The sequence below is a fragment of the Centroberyx gerrardi genome, chromosome 15 (genome assembly GCF_048128805.1).
Source record: "Centroberyx gerrardi isolate f3 chromosome 15, fCenGer3.hap1.cur.20231027, whole genome shotgun sequence".
Lineage (NCBI taxonomy): Eukaryota > Metazoa > Chordata > Actinopteri > Beryciformes > Berycidae > Centroberyx > Centroberyx gerrardi.
Window position 1 is genome coordinate 1,844,343 of NC_136011.1, and position 19,207 is coordinate 1,863,549.

General features: G+C 39.9%; 1 protein-coding gene across 1 annotated transcript in view; it reads right to left on the reverse strand.

The window, feature by feature from the left end:
• The window catches only part of piezo1 (piezo type mechanosensitive ion channel component 1 (Er blood group)), a 110,772-nt gene that overhangs the window by 78,628 nt on the left and 12,937 nt on the right, over positions 1-19,207 (reverse strand). Inside the window, exon 2 of the mRNA XM_078288904.1 lies at positions 729-824. Within this exon, the coding sequence (XP_078145030.1) occupies positions 729-824 (96 nt within the window). The remainder of the gene's footprint in view (positions 1-728; positions 825-19,207) is intronic.

Sequence of the window (19,207 nt, forward strand, 5' to 3'; positions counted from 1 at the left end):
TGAGCTTAATTTCCTTCACTGGTCAGAAATGTGGTTTCTTTCGGGTTAAACCAACACAAAGCATCAGTTTGAGCTTGGGGATCATCAAACTGTGTGGGAATGGTGCCGGTTGTGGTCCTCAGGCATAACAGGAATAAGATTCTGAATACATGATTGATATCTTTTCTTCTCAGTTTTACAATTCAGTTTGTAGAAACGGAATCCCGCTGATCCTCCTGCAAGTTATACAGCTGCAAACATTTTTTATTCTCCTATTAAACAAGTTTCTGTGATATTTCGGGTGCGTTCACACCAAGCATGTTTGGATTGATTTATTTGAACTCTGGAGCATTTCTTCCTTCAGATTGGTTTGTTTTGCCAGATGAGAACAATGCCATTGGCACCAAATAACGGCACCAAGACGCCAGGAAACCATGCCAAAGCACAAGTGTTTATGGGTAGAAGGAGATGGATGTTGACATCTGATAGCCAGCAGTTCCTCATGCTTGGAAAGCCAAGTGTAACAAAGAAGTCTGATGCTCATATTCAGCTATTTCTTCATGTGTTCTTAACTGGTATGAACACCAGAGAAGGTCAATTCTAGCAAAGAGCGCAGAGCACAAAGTCCTAAAGTTACAGGGACTGGAATCACATTTATTTTGACAAATCCAGGGTTTGAAAAAAAAAAACAATTCATGACGTACAATAGACTGACAAGAATGCAAACATACAAACACGCATGGTCTTACCTCTGATGGTGTGCTTGTTGGGCCAGAGGAACCATGGCAGCAGCAGCAGGTAGAGGAGATAGACCAGCGACAGGACGTTGTAGCGAAACAGACAAGCTGTATGGAGACAGACACTGGAGTCAGTGGACAGGATACAGGCACCAACAGTACACAATACACACACATACACACTAGGGCCTAATCAATCCCGCATTTCTGGATCTGGCCCGAGTACACAGCATGTTGACCTGGGCAGCCTTCTGCAATGTGGACAAAGAAGTACACACTGAGACCAGTGGTACATAATGGACAAAACTAAAGGAATTTGTAGTGAAATTAGATTGACATAATACTTGAGGAGGGAAACCCCCCGACAGCAAAGCAGATGGAAACCGAGGCGGACTCTACCAGTCGTTTGAATTCTGCAGCCATTTCAGCTGCAAAATGGCTTCAACAAATTCTGTCCCCTTCCTTCAATAAAAAGGGATTTTGCAAAAAGATGCTACCGATATCTCAAACTTAAAAATCTACAAAAAAAAACTTTAATTGCCCTGTTTTCCTCCTTTTCATTTATCTTTTCTTTCTTTTTTTTAAACAAATGTGTTTAAATATGTGTATTTTACTTGTCTGTTATTCCCTCCCCCTTTATTTTACTATATTTTAAATGGACTCTGAACAGTTTTTGAAGTCTGCTGCTGTAGTAAACTCAGGTCAGACATTACGATTTTTTATCCGGATCTTCCCAAGATCTGGTCTGTAACACAGCTAAATCCCTAGAGTCCCTAAAGATATTGGGTCAACAGAAAAGTCGCAAAATTCACGTACTGGTAGATCAAACTATCATTCAACCTGTAGCCAACCCTTGCTTGTATATTAGCCAGGTGGTGCTAGACAATTGGTTAAAAAAAACACTATAGAAAAGGCTGTATGTTTGATTCACTTCAGTGGCTGCTCGGGTAAAGTCTGACCTGACAATGACTTCTAAACATTCGCCAAAGGCTTGACTACAGGCGGTGCTTTTCCTTTTGGGGGTGGTTTTAGATAATTTTTTCCTAAGTAGCGTCAGCTCCCATTATTTCACCTTAGAAAACGCTCCAAAGTGAATGCTAAGCGTATGGGTGATCGAAGGTTTTGCTCCAAGAAGAGAAGGCTACATGGCTGCCTTTCCTCCTTCACTAGTGAATATGGATGGAGGTATTTTTATGAGGTGTTGCTGGCTGGAAGCAGTGGGACCATCTGCCAACATTGAGATCTGAAAATAAAAGCAATGCTACAGTGTTATTTCTTACTGTTAAACACGTTTGATTTATATCGGGCATTTGCAATCTAAGCTTACATGGTGAGGAGGTGATAGGTTTACTGTAAAGGATGTCCACGGGCTTATAATTTACTTTTAAAGACGTAAGCTGCTAACTTTGTGTGTCCTATTTACAAAAGAACTGTTAATACTATTATCTTCCTGAATGCAACAACATGTAGCTGAGAGGAAAAGAAAATTACAGACGCAGTTATGTCACTCTCAGGCAAGTGTAGAAACGCTCATCGTCTGCAAATAAAGATAAATAAATATTACGAATAACGATTTGACTTGACTTGAGCCTGAATCCAACACTGTTCAAGCTTTGGCAACTTAGATAAAAGTTACCACTAGCATTTCCCCAACTTATAGGCTGTAGGTCTATTTCGCCTAATTCCCCCAGAGTGGAATATAATTTGAGGAACTCGGTCAAAAATCAATGACAACTGTTCTCAAATACTATATAGTCTAGTAAGATAACCCTGGCCGACAGCTCAGTCAAGGGCAGACGGACATTTTCATCATCACCACTGAAAGCCGAACATTCTAAATTAGACTGCAAACTGTAGGCTGAAGAAATGATTCAAATGTTTTACTGTATAGGCTCAGACAAAGTGTTTATTTCTACTATTAGGCTGTTTCAGGTTAAAACATGAGTTAAGCTGCCCTTATAGAAGTGGCAGGAATGCGGAGACGGACAACTTCTCTCGTTGACTACATCAACTCGTGTGTCATTTATTTTTAACCCACAGAGCAAGACAATTTACCTCGCGCTCAAAAACACAACATTACGTCGAGCTGACGTCAGACTCAGAAAACCAGACTTTCTTAAAGGAACCGTGTCTCCTTAACCCTGAGAAGCACACAATATATCTGCGTGTGTTAAACATACCCAAACCACAGATTATGGTGAATAATGTCTATAGAGTCCGCCACACCCTCAACTTTATTACACTATACAGTTAGAATGTCCTATACGTTTCAGTATGGGTGCAATTGTTTCAACCACTTGAGGTGCACTTGGTTTATCTTACGTGACATTTAAAAAGCCTTTAAAGTGGGTACATCACGTGCAAGGTAAGATAAATCAAGCACTCTTTGTTTATTCATGCATTCAAACAGCATGACTATTTGCCCTGCTTCTCCATAAAGTACAAGAAGCAATGTACAGCGAATCACATTACAGAAAATCATATAGCCTGCAATTGCCCCCTCCCAGCATGTGCATTCCCTTCCACTGACAAACAGTGGAAAATGTAACAGCTACCACGACTCTGCCAGCAAGTCTGAGAGAAAGACAGCAAAAGATGAGAGAGGAGAGAAAGAAAAGCTTTCTTGGCTGGCAATGGCAGGAAAAAGAGAGGAGGGAGAAAGAGAGAGAGAGAGACAGAGGGGTTGTGCATTAGTTCTGGATTATGTTACTCCAACACGCAGCATGGCAAATCAACACAAACTGACACTTGGCCTTAGTGTGTGTGCACGTGCATGTGTGTGTGCCAAAGTTCAAAAGGGTTTTCTCAGTCCTCCTGCACAATCTATGCTTGTTGCTCTCTCGCTCTCTCTCTCTCTCTCTCTCTCTCTCTCTCTCAACCGGTGTTTCATGTGTCATCCCTATGCCAACTTCTATGCCCTTTTTTCTGACCCCAAATTTGACCCCTACATGACAAGAAAAGCAATATGTTTCAGTATTTTCTGTATTTCTGGTTGAAAACAACATGTTGGGGCGGGACATAATGCAGGGAGGGATTGTTCAAAACACTTCAAAAGGTCAAAAATCCTTGTACATAATCTTGAGTAATGGGACTAAATACAAGAAAATAAAGATTTGGCCGTACATTATGATGTGGAGAATCAGTCGGCAAGGTGAAAAGTCATTTTTCATTTCATTGTGATTTTAAAAATGGAAACTAAACACACTAAGTGTTGACACCCTTAAATGTATCATTAGAAGAAGCCCTTTTGCTTTCATAACAGCAGTCTGTTTAAGCTTGGGCCGATATTCAATATTATCGAATATCACGATATTTTGTGAATATCGCAATATTTCCCGCAAAATTTGTCTCTGGAAATAGCAGGAATAAGCAAATGATACCAAATGGCCATTGTTTCCTCCAATGCTTGAATAGTAAGATCAAATTTCTAAGCTGTTTAACAATAATTATTATTATTATGGCCTATAAATTCGATGTAATTTGGAAGAAATAAAATGAAATACCCCAGAAAAAAAACAAAAAAAACGCGAAATGCAAAAATATTGTATATCACGATATTTTGGCCAGACAGTATCGCAATATTAAATTTTAGATATCGCCCAAGCCTAGTCTGTTTAGATAAGTCTTCTTTACCAACTTAACACATCTGGATTCTGGAATTTTCTCCCATTTTTCTTTGCTTCTTTGCTCACTCAAATTGCAAGGGAAACCCTCATGCAACTCCTGTTTATCAGTCCACAGATTTCATATGGGACTGAGGTCTTGCTACACCCTCCAGCTCAGTCAGCTTCTCATGATGACACACAGACGCTGAGTGTGCGTTTCTGTATATAATTACATACTGTGCATACATAGGCCTACGTCTAAATATACACACACATACACATGTGCGCACACAGAGAATGATCTGCTGATAGAGCTGACAGCACGGCCTGCTAGCTACACACACATACACACAACAACATGGACAATCATCTCCTTCCTTTTACCTTCCTCTCCCTTCCCTTCCCCCTTTTCACTGACCTCCCTCTCTTTTCCTTTGCTTTGAGAGAACATTTGTATTGCACCTTCCCTCTCTCTTCCCCTTCTTCCCCCTGTCCTCTCCATTCACCATCTCTCTCTCTCTCTCTCTCTCTCTCCCTCTGAAGTCACAGTCAGTTGGCTACGAAGCCAAAGAATATGTAATGATGTCATGTCAACTGTTTTACATGTACGGCTCTGGAGGTTTTAACCAGTAAACCAGTAAACACTAAATCACGCTGCGATCCTAACCATTACAAAACAGTGTGTGTGTGTGTGTGGCTCATTTAAAGCCTGAGTTATGAGTCTCGTTAACAGCCTCGTTAGGCTCTCCCACAGTGATGAGGTCACAGGGTCGTCACGACAACCTCACACTAATAAGAGCAGAGTACTGCTTCTTTCCTAAATGTCTCTACATTTCTATATCTTTCTGTGTGTGTGTGTGTGTGTGTGTGTGTGTGCACGCGTGTGTCTGTCAGTCCCTTTTGAGTTTTATTTCAAGTTTATTGCACCCAAAAATATTTGAATTTGCATTTTGTCAAAAATTGCATTACAATTTTCAGAGTTGTAGGTGTGTTTTTTTTGTTTTTTTGGGGGGGAAGAATTTTTCTAACTACTGCCCACTCCCTGTCATAATAAGCCTAGTGCATATCAGAGAGCTTTTTTTTTTCTGAACATAAAAAGCATGGATTCCAAGTGACAACACCAACACCACATAAAATCAGTCTGTTTGAATATGTTTCATGATTATAAAAGTATAGTTTCATTTAAAACTATTGTTCTCTCAGTAGTTTGTCATTTGCCATTTGAATACTATCAATAACCACATGTCACGTGTAAACTGGATGATTAGGGGGTGTCACTTAGAGCAGTGATTCTCAACCTTTTTCATATCATGGACCCCTAATTTAAGCAACGGACCCCCAGTTGATGACATTCTGTCTCTCGGATGCAAATCTGAGAATATTTTTATTGTTAGATATGATTATGTCCAGAATTCCATGACTATCTGTATTGTAGGTAGAGAGATAACAGTGACACTATGATCAAAACAGTCAATTCTTCTACATTCTCTAATTGTGTTAACTTCTTGTAAATGAAATAATGCTGAAGTTTAACAATTCATCAGTTTGCTGGGGACCCCCTGGAACCCCCTCAAGTACCCCTGGTGGTCCCCGGACCCCACGTTGAGAGCCACTGACTTAGAGAACCTACTAGGATGATGTAAACAGCTTCATCTCACTTTTGTCTAAATCAAAGTATTACCAATAGTCGTATTATTATGTGTATGTAAACAATGCTATGTAGTGGTGAATAAAAAGGAGGGTAAACTATGACCTCCAGTCAGCGATCATCAATAGAAACAAAAATCAATTATATTTTCAGAAAATTTAAAAGACCATATCCTCATATAACTTACATCAGTCTTACACTGCTTACTATAACACTATGAATTTATGTCATACAGATTCATGTCAGCCCTCCACCACATCCCAAAAACACACACACACACACACACACACTGAACATGTCAAAGCAGAATGACAACCTTTGACTGGAAACAGAGAAAAAGGAAGGAAGAAATCTCTCTCTCTCGCCAGTGATTTTGTTCTTTTGGCGAATGGCTATGTTACAAAAGCGAAATGTTATATTCAAAATATTATATTGATGAAAAAAAGCCTCAATATTGCCATGTGAAAAAGTCACATAGGCACTGATACAGCCCGTTGTCGGTGTTCCCACTTCCTACAAAGAATATTAAACATGCCGTCTCCCACCAGTGATGCAGTCTCTTTGTTGTAAGTCTGGTAAACGCTTTATTTTCCGGGTCAACAATTTCTTAATAATTTCCTAGAAAAGAACTGTTAATTTCCTAGGAAGTTTCCTGGAAAGAACCATGAAATGATGTAGTAGTTACCGTAAATCCTCTAATAGTGGCCTGTAGTCAATTAAAAGCCGGGTCTCCGATAATGGCTGGGGGCGTGGTCGACACGAACAAATAAAGGCCGGCCTCAAATACAGGCCGGGGGAAAAAACAAAGGAAATAAGACTAGGTCAAAACCTAGTATATGGCTGGACTGTGTCCGTCTCCTCTCTCCGCCACTGTCCTCTCCACCACGCCCACGGCCCGCATTGATCCTCCCGATCCAAGCCCCGGACCCCCGCCGAAATCTCGGCCGGATCACTGGGAACACATCGGCGCCCAGCTATCGGCGCCCAGCTATCGGCGCCCAGCTATCGGCACTGGCCGGAACCGTGCCCCCGGGAAACTCAGGGGGCACGCCGAAACCTCCATGCTGGTCTGTGTCTCTCTCTCCGCCGACAGAACAGAGGGCTGTCAGGTGGACTGAGCTTGCGCATATGCATCGAAATAAACGCCGATATGATATAACTGTATAGATTCTATTCTTAGGTTCAGTTAGCTTCAGTTAGCTTTAGCTTAGTTCGTACTAAAATATGAGCAAATATACTTATCAAATAGAGGGAATTAGAAATAAAGGCCTGTCTCTAATATAAGCCTGTTTCCAATAAAGGCCTGGTACCCTCTGCAGTTGAGGTAAATAAAGGCCCGGGCCAATATTAGAGGATTTACGGTATATAGAAAATGTAAGCAGTCTGGTGGAGTTGATATTCGATATTCGATACTGTCAATTTCTAAAAGAATTTCCTGGAAAGAACTGCAAAACTATACACTATTTATTGGAAAAATAATAGGCAGAGGTCAATTCTCAGAAGTCATTATTCATATAATTATATAGCATAGTTATTTGTTGAATTCTTAATAACTACAATATAATTTCATGGTTCTGTCTTGGTAACAACAGAAGAAATTGGAGGAATTTACCAACTACCATTGAACTCTTTCTCTATTTTCCCTATAATTAGAACATAATTTCATGGTTCTTTCCAGGAAACGTCCTAAGAAATTAACAGTTCCTTTCTAGGAAATTATTAGGAAATTGCGGACCTGGAAAATAAAGCGTTACTGTAAGTCTCTATACAAGGTTTGGTCTATCTTTGTTAGCAGAATCAACAGCTGCTGTCAGGGATTGACCAGTATATATATCATCTGAATATAGTCTCCTCTTAAAGCTGCTTTATGGTTCTGCGTCGAAGTGTCACCATTGCTGCTAGGTGTCTACAGCGGTGCGAGTATTTATAGTTCTGCGTTGGTGGTTCTGTGTGTAGACCAGTGTAGATGACAGTGTCGTGCTTTGTTAGCACGGAAGTGATAACAGAAGAAGTAGTAGTGTTTGTATTCTCTCAAACTCATGTTCTGGGACATTTCTCACCACAGATTCAGTGACATCTAGTCTTTATAACGCGGAGTTGAGGTGTCGTACAAATTAATATATTTTCAAAGCTCCTCAGCTCGTTTCTCTTCGACCTGCTCCATGTTGTCTTCACTATCGGTGGACAGGTGGACAACCAGATACAGGTAGGAGGAGCACATAAGCTACGGCGGCACCACAAACACTACGGTGTAGCTACGCCGACACTTTGACACAAAAGTGTAAAATAGTCTTTAGCCTACTACTGTCAGTGTACAGACCTACCTAGCGCTGTGCAGAGCTGTAAAACATACCTTCAACTTCTTCACTTTTTTTATGGTTATCATATGTTAGTGTGTACTACGACTAAAAAAAGTGATTTGAGGGTCACAACATGCTAACAGTACAGAAATTACCGTTAGCCTTGGTTAGCCAGTTAGCATTTTGTGACCCTAGACCACAGTTACATACGCAGTTGTCTGAATGTCTGAACAGAAACAGAAAGATATGTCAGTGACAACACCTGTATTGTGTTATACACTATTAGTGTACGAGTTATGGGCGACAGAAAGTTGGCTTTTTAACATTCCTGGCAATGGTGAGAACCGAGCTATACCTTGCGGAAGTACGGCAGCCATGTTTGTGAAAAGGGCCTATGAAGTAACCAAGGCTGTCAGAAATTAAATAGCAAGGCCACATGAAGGTGCTCTGTGTATCATTTTTAACCATCGATATATCATTGTAAAATGAATTGTGATATCTTAGATATCACAATTCAATTAGGTAGAATTACTGTAAACAAATGAGACCATGGTTGAGACGATTGGTCGCTTCTATCTCACAGCCTCTATCTGTCTCAGTGGTATTGTTAGTGATATAGTGTTTCTCCAAATTAAGACCACATTTCCATAAGCACTGATGCTGCCTGAAGAGGATAAACATGTTGAAAGTGAATTTTCCATCAGCCTTTCTCTCCTTCCACCATCTGCCGTTGCCAGAAACTCTGAAAGCTTTAGCTCCGTTTGCTCTGGAAGAACAGCGCCCTCTTCCTGTTTTGTGCCGTAAAGCAGTACGGCAGATTTCCCTCCAAATCCGACCTGGTGGTTCACGATATAAAATGCAGAGTAGATGCCGATAGAGGTCTTGCTTTTAAATGATAAGAGCAAATGGGCCTGTTATCTATTAGAAAAATAAAAAGCCTGTATTCAACTCCTGTCAAATGGCACATGATCATAAATAATGAATGTAGGCCTATAATGTATTCAGGCAGTTGAAATGGTGTTCAGTCGATCACCAAGGGTTGGTAGATTAAGGTTAGTTCCAGTTATGCAGCTGTTCCTTTCAGCACCAATACAAGCTGGATCCCCACCAGTTCTACCATTTAAATCTCCAGAGCAAATCCCTGGGCCTAAAAATAGATGATCTCATACAATAGGGAAAATCTCTTTATACAAATAAATCTATTGACAGAATATAAATTGCACATACTGTAGTAGGACAGTGGAAATTAGGTCTGATTTATGACCACAGATGATATCCCCTTTTATTTCACTAATTCTATTGAGTCATTTAGTTCAGACTTCAACAGGAAGGTCAACATCTTTAACTCCTACTCTCTCTGATTCACTGTAATGACAAAGCCATTATATGACTGGTAGAATAATGTGACAGACAAGACTGGGGCACACACACACACACACACACACACACACACAGTACACACACAGGTATTTCCTCCAGTTGTTACAGACTTTAAAACAAAAAACACATGGTCTTCCTGTCTGTCTACAGCAATTGGAGAACACCAAAGTGAAAGACTGTAAATGTGGACAACGTGTTTCCCACCTGTCTGCCTCTCGTTTTGTCTGCATCTCTTCACCTTCTTTCACTCTATCTGTCTGTCGCTGTTAGTACTGTAACTGTATCTCTCTCTCACCATCAGCTCCTACTAACCACCACAAAGTACCACAAACATAACATAAAGAACCACACAGTGCCACAAACAACCACAGAGTACCATTAAGTGTCACAAACAAGCACAGATCCTGTACAGACCCACGGCACGTGTGTTCAATTCAATTCACTGCACTGAAGCATTACGACACGGTTATCGGTTAACGCTAAGGTTCGCAGGACAGCAGAAGATGAGGATGTCTGTAAATAGATGGCGAAAAGTGTGGCTCTGTGTGGGATTCAATATGGCATTATCTGTGTAAGGGACTGAATGTGGCATTTAGGCGAGAGGCCATTAGTCAAAGATGCCCTCTAGAGGCCATCTCACTAAGCGACATCTCACTAAGCGTTACCTGACTGACTGACTGACTGACCTGAATTTGGCTCGTGATGCCCTTGGCTGCGTCGTGGGAAAAACCATAAAGTACCATTAAAGCTACACTAAGCGATTTTCCGACCACTAGAGGGTGACAGAAGCTGCAACACATTTTGTAAACATACACAGCAAAGCTACTGGGCGACGGAAGCCCTTAAGGACAAAATAAACGTACCTACGGAGAAATATCAGCCATTACCAGCCTCGCTTTGCCAGATTTTTCTCCCGCTGAAAGTTACATGTCCCACAATGACAAGTGAAGAGGCAGGTAGCAAGTTTTAAGTACCACAAAAAACACAAAGTATCCTTAAGTTCCACAAACAACCACAAATTACCATGAAGAACCACAAAGTATCACAAAGTATCACAAAGAACCACATAGCAAAGGCGCAAGTTTGATAGGAAAAGTTGGACATCACATTTCCTGCAATGCTACACCATATGTTATGACTGTGTAGAATATAATCAGTATACACACGTACGTCTGAATCATGTAATTTAAATATATTTGCCATGATTATTTAACATTCAAAAATGAAATAACGGTTGAGCAATTATTACATAAATGAAGAGATTTACATTGTTTATTTTTGACCGCAAGGATATGCTACATTAAAAGGAGAAGGATATTGTTAGGTGCTTGTTTTTTTGTACAGCCATGTCAGTGTGTGTGTGTGTGTGTGTGTGTGTGTGTTTGTTTATTTGTTTATTTGTTAGGATCCCCATTAGCTTTGCCCTAAAGCACAGCTAGTCTTCCTGGGGTCCACATTTAAAAACATACATTAAACATTACAGTCAACACAAATGGCAAACATAAACATAAGACATATATTTAAAAAAGAACAAAACAAAACCAAAACAAACCAAAACAAACCAAACCAAACCAAAACAAAACAAAACAAAACAAAACAAAACAAAACAAAACAAAACAAAACAAAACAAAACAAAAAAATAAAATAAACATTAATCTGTATTAGTAAAACTTACACTGATGACTCTCTCAACAGTTACCGGCAAACACTACAAATCTGCATATGCATAGCACCTACAAATATGATGTTCCTAGGTGTTTCCTTATTTGCTTTTTAAACATTGATTTCTGTGTTAATTTAGTCAGGAACAGTGGTAAAGTATTCCATGTTTTCATTGCTCTATATACTACTGTGCGTTTAAGGAAATTAGTGTTTGCCTTGAGAAGTGAAAACCGGCCTTCTGTTGCCTGTCTGGTGGCATATGTATATGACTCCAAATTGTGTTTTAATTGACTGTACTGATATGATGGAGTTTTTGATTGCAAAACTTTCCATGTTGAGAATAGAAGCGCAGCGATCAGCCTGTCTTCAACTCTTAGCCAGTTGAGACGGAAGTGCATTCTATTGATGTTGGTGCCGTACGGACACTGGAGAGCAAGGCGTGCCGCCTTGTTCTGTACTAGCTGGAGTTTGCTTAGATCTTTTTTTGTGGCATTCGCCCATATTATCTGGCAGTAATCAAGCTGCGACAGAATAAGAGTACTTAATACAAGTTTAGTTAAATCAGGTGTTAGATATTTTCTGCATCGCCTTACTACAGCTAATGCCTTGCCCATTCTACTGACAATAGTGTCGATGTGTTTTGACCAGGACAATTTGTTGTCAAGGGTGATGCCCAATAGCTTGGTTTCCTTTACTTGCTGGATGGATGTTTTATTTATAAAGAGTTTAAGCTCTGGCTCTCTCCTTAGAGAATGATTTGAACCAAATACTATGCTTTTAGTTTTGGATATGTTAAGTATCAGTTTGTTTTCAAGGATCCACTTTCCAATAAGATCTAGCTCCCTGTTCAAGATGGCAGTCAGATCAGCAGATGTTGTTGCTGATGCATGTACTGTAGTGTCATCTGCGTACATAGTTAATTTAGCATTTTTTAGTACGAGAGGTAAATCGTTGGTAAAAATGGAATACATAAGTGGACCTAGGCAGCTCCCTTGAGGAACTCCACATTCCACAGACACGCTATCTGAGTAACTTCCATTAAAGAAGACTCTCTGCGATCTATTTACCAGATAGCTTTCCAACCAAGCAACTACAGATGGTCTAAATCCATAACACTCAAGCTTTTCAAGAAGAAGCTTGTGGTCAATAACATCAAATGCTGCCGTAAAATCTAATAGGACAGCTCCACAGATCATTTTGTTGTCCAGATCTCTGTACCAGTCATCTGTCATTTGCACTAGAGCTGTGCATGTGGAGTGTCCCTTTCTGTAAGCATGCTGGAAGCTTGTTATCAGATTATTTACTGAGAGGTATTCTTGTATTTGATCAAATACTGCTTTCTCAAAGATCTTACTTAGTGCTGGTAACAAGCTTATGGGACAACTATTAGGGCCACTAAACGATGTTTTCCTGTCTTTGGGCAGTGGAATAACTTTTGCTTCTTTCCAAACCTGTGGAAAGATTGATTGTTTCAGGCTGGTATTTAGTATGTGACAAATTGGGTGTGCAATATAGTCTATAGCCATTTGAATCAGTTTACCATCTATATTATCAATCCCTGGTTGTTTGTCATTACATGTTAACTTTATTAATTTATCCACTGTTTCCACTTTTAATTCACTGAACTCAAAATGGCAGGGTTTATCCCTCATATAATTTTTTATGTTAAAAATGGATAATCTATTGTGTGTCCCATGTGATAATTCTCTCCTTAATTTATATACCTTGCTTCTGAAGTAATCATTCAAGTAATTTGCAATTTCTTTGGGTTTTGTGATAAAGGTACCCCCACACTCAATAAATGTAGGTTGTGGAGAGGTGTTTCTTCCCATTATATTATTTAGTGTACTCCAAAACTTTTTCCCATCATTCTTTGTCCTGCTTAACTGTAGAACATAATATTGTTTCTTTTTCTTTTGATTAAGTTTCGTGACATAATTCCTCAGTTTACAGTATTTTTGTCTATCATTTATACAACCACTTTTTTGTGCTGTTTCCTTTGCCTCGTTCCTCTGAGACATATAACCTTTTAATTCCTCGTCAACCCATGGCGCTCTACAAGTCCTCACCGTCAGTTTCCTAACAGGTGCATGTTTGTCAATAACTGGTTGAAACTTTTTGAGAAATAGTTCTAATGCTCCATCTGGTTCTTTTTCATTGTAAATGTTTGACCAACATATATTACTGACATCCTCCAAGAAAGCTTCCTGAGAGAACCTTCTATAGGACCTTTTGTACACAACTCTTGGTTTGGCTTTGGGTACTTTACTTTTTCTTGCAATCGCTACTACATTGTGATCACTACAACCTATTGGAACTGATACAGCCTTGGTATATAAATCATCTTCACTCAAGTAAATATGATCGATACAAGATGATGTGTTGATACCCTTGTTGTTAGTGCTTAATCTTGTTGGTTGTGTCACCATTTGTTTCAAACAGCATGCGTCAGTTATGGTAACCAGTTGATGTTTTAAGGGACAATTATGTGATAGCCAGTCAATATTTAAGTCTCCTGTAAAAACAACTTCCATATTCAATTCACATACTTTATCCAGCATCTCTCCCATAGCTTCTAAATAATTACGGTTTGAGCTTGGTGGCCTATAGCAGCAGCCCACTAAAATAGATTTAATATGAGGTAAGTTAACATGAAGCCATAATACCTCAGTTTCATTACACATGATATCCTCCCTAACTTTCACAGGAATATGATTTTGAACATAAAAAGCTACACCGCCCCCATACATGGTCCTGTCCTTTCTATATAGATTATACCCTTGTATGCACACAGCTTCATCATCAAATGTCTCATCCAAATGGGTTTCAGATATTGCAAAGATGTTAATTGTGTTTGAAAACAACAGATCAGTAATTTCATACACTTTGTTCCTTAAACTACAAATATTCAAATGAGCAATCTTCAAGCTTTTCTTTGGAAGTAAAGCAGCAATAGACATGAGACATGAAAAATATTTCCCACCCTAATTTTACCTTTATATATCGTGTGTGTGTTAGTGCGAATTGTTCATGTCATCAATTAGAAGTTTCTTTCCTTTCGCCTTAATGCCGTTTGTGGACGATAAGCTTGTCATACCGTAGAAAAGCAATGTCCCCTCTTTCTCTGGCAGCTTTCATCTTAGGAAGCAGCTCCTTTCTCCTCTGCCGAACTGAATCAGGATAGTCCTCATTTATGAAAATGTTTGATCCTTTCAGCTTTTTTGCATTGCCCAAAACTCTGTCTCTGTCCTTCAGCCTTAGAAACTTCACCATTAGAGGTCGAGGTCGAGGTCTACCAGGGATGCCATCTGCTGCTTTAGACACTTTTCCAGCCCGTTGAACTCGTTCTATCCCAATGGTGTGGGGATCCAGGTCCAGTTTGTCCCTGAGAAATGTCAGCACCTTCTCCTCTGATTCTGACCACCTTCGTTCTCAGTCTCAGGGATACCATCAATAATCACATTGTGACGCCTAGACTGACCATCAAGAAAGTCCACTTTGGCATCTATTACAATCATTGATTCTGCCAGTTTGTGTATGTCAGCTTCATTTGATTTACAGTTCGATGACAGACTGGTACTGGCAGCTCTCAAGTCATCCACCTCCTTTTGTGTAAATTGGAGGCTGACCTTTAATTCCTGCAGCTCTTTTAAAATGGCATTCGTTCTTGTGTTAGTAGTATCCATGAAGGTGCGCACACAAACTTTGAAATTGTTTTCTTGCTGTTGTAGCAATTCTTTATAAAAAGCTTTCTGTTGCTCAAGTAGTTCACGCACCTGTGCCTGAGAGATGTATTGTACATTGTCTTTTTCTTTTTCTTTCTCCCTCCCACCAGCCATCTTGGCAGCTTGGGAGAGCCTTTTGTTGTAGGCCCCAACTGCACTGAGGGAAAAAAGTCAGACTCAATCCGGTTTCAGTCACAATTTCACTTTTGTGTGTTGAAAAACAACACTTAAAACCACTTGTGAAACTTTGATGGAGGAAATAATGAGGATTGAGAAGATTTCTGGCAGATTATTTCCACAGATTCCACAGCACAGCAGCACTGTCGGCCATCTTGAATTGTACAGCCAAGTGTGTGTGTGTGTGCGTGTGTGAGTGAAGGACAGATAGGAAGTCTAACTGTCCTCCTGGGTAAAATATATCACCAACAGAGGAATCTTTCTCTGGCCTTGATTTTATTGAGACTTAAACTGCTTTCAATACGACAGTCATGGAAAATATGTATATTATTATCATTATTATTTAATAAGGGGAAAGCTAGTAATGCACATAGCCAAAAGTACACATTCTGTAAATGTTAATACATCTGTAAATGGAATACATTTGATCAGGTAAATAGTTTTTTGCAACACACGTCTGCATGCCTAGATATTGTCTGTACATGTATGGCCTTCTCTAGATCTGCTAATATATATACAATGCACATTTTGCACATCCAGTATATATACTGTAAATTCACGTTCTTCTCATATTCCCATATCCTATGCATGTTGTTATAGTTGCTACTGTTGCTAGTCACTATAGAGAAATAAAGTTGCAGTCAGAAAAGTCCCCACATTGGCAACAGTTGCTGTTGTTGCTGTGATCTTGACAATTGCATAGTGTTGGCAGAGGTATGCGCTCTACTCAGTCTAGTTCCAGTTTGTTTTTTGGCTCCTTATGTTCTCATGAATGGATGTTTCAGTCGTTTCCCATCAGTTCTAACAGAACAGTGTAAACGGGACTTGTGAGGGAGGGAGGAAGCATTTCCTTTGTTCCATATGTGACTCACAAAGTTTGTCATCTGGCCTGGTGGTAAAGTGCCAAGTCATTCTGCCCACTGTGTGTGTGTGTGTGTGTGTGTGTGTGTGTGTGCATGTACACTCCAGCAGTTTGATGGCACTGTCAGTGTCATGGTTGTGTAGAGTGAGAGTTTTTTTCTGCTCCTCAGCTGTTTTGAGTAGTTCACTCGCTTGATTTATTGACACTTGGATGAAGGGCTTGTCCTCTGAACACAGCTGAAACGTTCAGCCAGCTCTTTCCAAATGCATGAAAAACATCTTAAATATGTGTTCTATCAAATTCAAAGGTTACTTCTGTGCGATCAAGTGGAAATAAAGTGAGGAAAGTTAAATGTCTGTTAAGTTAAAAAAAAGGCTAGGATATGTCTTGAATAGTGAATGATGTCCAAAGAGGTAAATGCTCTTCAAGATCTTTTGCAATTAAATGTAGTTTAATTAAAAGGGTATTTATTAAGACTAAGTCTTCACAATAATGGATGCTGATTGGTTGACAACAGCAGCTCCTCTAATTCAAATTAGGTAAACCTGCTGAGTGGAGGCATTCCAGTTGAAATGCTGCAAACTGGCCTGACTGGAGCGATTTCAGTGATTCTTTACTGAGGGAGCCAATCACGACCAAGTCCAGTTGTGATGCGTTTGCTGGAGTTACTCTGAAACTGCCTGGAAAATGCAATAACTTTAAATTTAACCACTCAAATGAAATCCAATTTTCACAATGAAGCATCTTTGATCATATCTGGATTAGGGCTGAAACGATTCCTCGAGAAACTCGAGTAACTCGATTACTAAAAATCATCGATGCAAATTCTTTGCATCGAAGCTTCGTTTAATCCATATAACTATATACACACGCAGTGTTTCGCACGGATGATTATTACTGTTGCACAACGCGCTGGAGAAAGAGAGAGAAAATAGCGAGGGGCAAAGAGAAGAGACAGGCCAGAGAAAACGACAGAAAGTGTCCAAAGTTTCGGATCCAGTGTTGCCAACTTGGCGACTTTGTCGCAAGACTTAGCGACTTTTCAGACCCCCCTGGCGACTTTATTTCTCAAAAGCGACTAGCGACAAATCTGCCGACTTTTTCTGACCATGGGAAGCAATGTTAATGTGTTGAATCCCAAAGCATTTGGCAATAAATTGGTTCGGCTGATGCCGGTTTTCTCTACTTGCTTGTCTAATCCAGAGAGGTCTGACGATCACAGCGTTTCCCACACACAGCGTAGCTCCTTCCCTCCGCTGAGAGCAGGGACTGTAGGATAGGGTCCACTTGTAATTGCTACCGGCGTACGCCGAAACTGGCCGGGTGGGCGGAGTCAGCACTTAATATTAAAACGGGATGAGATGAAGGCTAGTAAAGAATGCACGTTAATTATGGCTATATGTAATGGCTAGTTAAGAACGTAAATCAATATGGTGGCTAGTTATGATGTCCCTAAGTTAGCTAAGTTTTGCTCAAGAAAATAACCACAGAAAATAAAATGCTGCAGTCAATTTGTGAAAGCCTGAGCTTCATTCATGTTATTATTATGATAGTCACACACATACACATACACACACACACACACACACACACACACACACACACACACACACGCACACACACACACACACAGGACAGCTTTTCTCTTTTGTATATTTACTATTGCTCTTTAATAAAGCAAAAGTATTTCTTATCCGATTACTCGATTAATCGATGGAATAATCGGTAGAATACTCGATTACTAAAATAATCGATAGCTGCAGCCCTAATCTGGATATAGAGGAAAATTTGAATTCATGTAATAGGGCTCCTTTAAGTTCTTTTAAATTGCTGCTTTAAGGAACTGAGAAAATCTTGTTAATATCCCCATCAATTCCTATGCATTTTTTAAACTCTACAGTGACTTTTGAATCAGTTCCACAGACTCCTGGTTTATGAAACATGCTGAGCAATAAGTTCTCAATCCAAGTGAAAAGCGGAGAAAACCATCAAAACTGAAGCTGCAAGGTTTCCACCTGTCAACCACAAAAGGATTATTCTCTGAGCTGCATATTGTTACCACCACTACAATATGGAGCCTCCACTAGCAGAACAAGAGGAGTATTGAGGAGCTCCACCCTGCTGTCTACTTATCTGCTGCATGTCCTTATCAAACACGCCCAACATGATGCGGTCCAACATGATAACACTGCCCAGTAACCATAACACATTCTGGCCTATCCCCCCTCTTTTTAGTCATTTCAGCTTTTTCAGGCTTTGTTTCTGTTCCGTTTCTGAATTTACCGTTCTATCTTTACTTCACATCTCTCCTCGTTTTATTGGCCGACTGTGGTATGGGATGTTGCGACATCTCATTGCAAGTGCCCAGACCTCTCCCTCCGTTTCTCTTCCTCTCACCACACATGGCTCTGTTGAGGTCATTTTTCCGTAAAACGCTCCATAACAGGAGTAGCGTTCAGCGTGCGCATCAGGGAGCGTTTGATTTGACCTCCCTAGCCTCCTTCCTGCTCCGCACATCTGGATGGAAACAGCCCTGGACCATATGAACCAGTATAGATACTATATAGACAGTGATGAAGTAGGAAATTAAAAGGAGGGTAAATGATGACGTCCAATCAGTGATCACCATAGGGAAAATACCCACCGATATGAACAAAAATCACTTATATTTTCAGAAAATACTTCATGTATGTTTTTTTTTCTCTCCTTAAAAACCTTATCCTCATATAACTTACATCAGTTTGATACTATTTATCATGATGTACACTATGAAACTTATGTCATGCAGAGTTACATCAACCTAAAAAGGAGGTTAACTCTATTCCACCATTAAAAAAGACAGAAAACCCTACGTTTAGGTGGGTTCCCTGATATAGAAATGTGCTTTCCTCTGAATCCTAAAAGAGATAAGGAGTCAGCCTGTGATACAGAGTTAGGTTAAGGTCAAATGCAGGTGATGGTGTTTGCTGTTTCTAGGCGGTAATAAACAGTTAGTGGAGAGGACATGTCAGGACAGGACGCATAAGGCAGGAATGTTACCCAGGAAAGATATCAGGAACACAGTCATCTCCTGTTAGAAATGAATGGAAGTTGTACGTCCAAAGACCTTGAAATCTGGGTAAAAATGAGAAA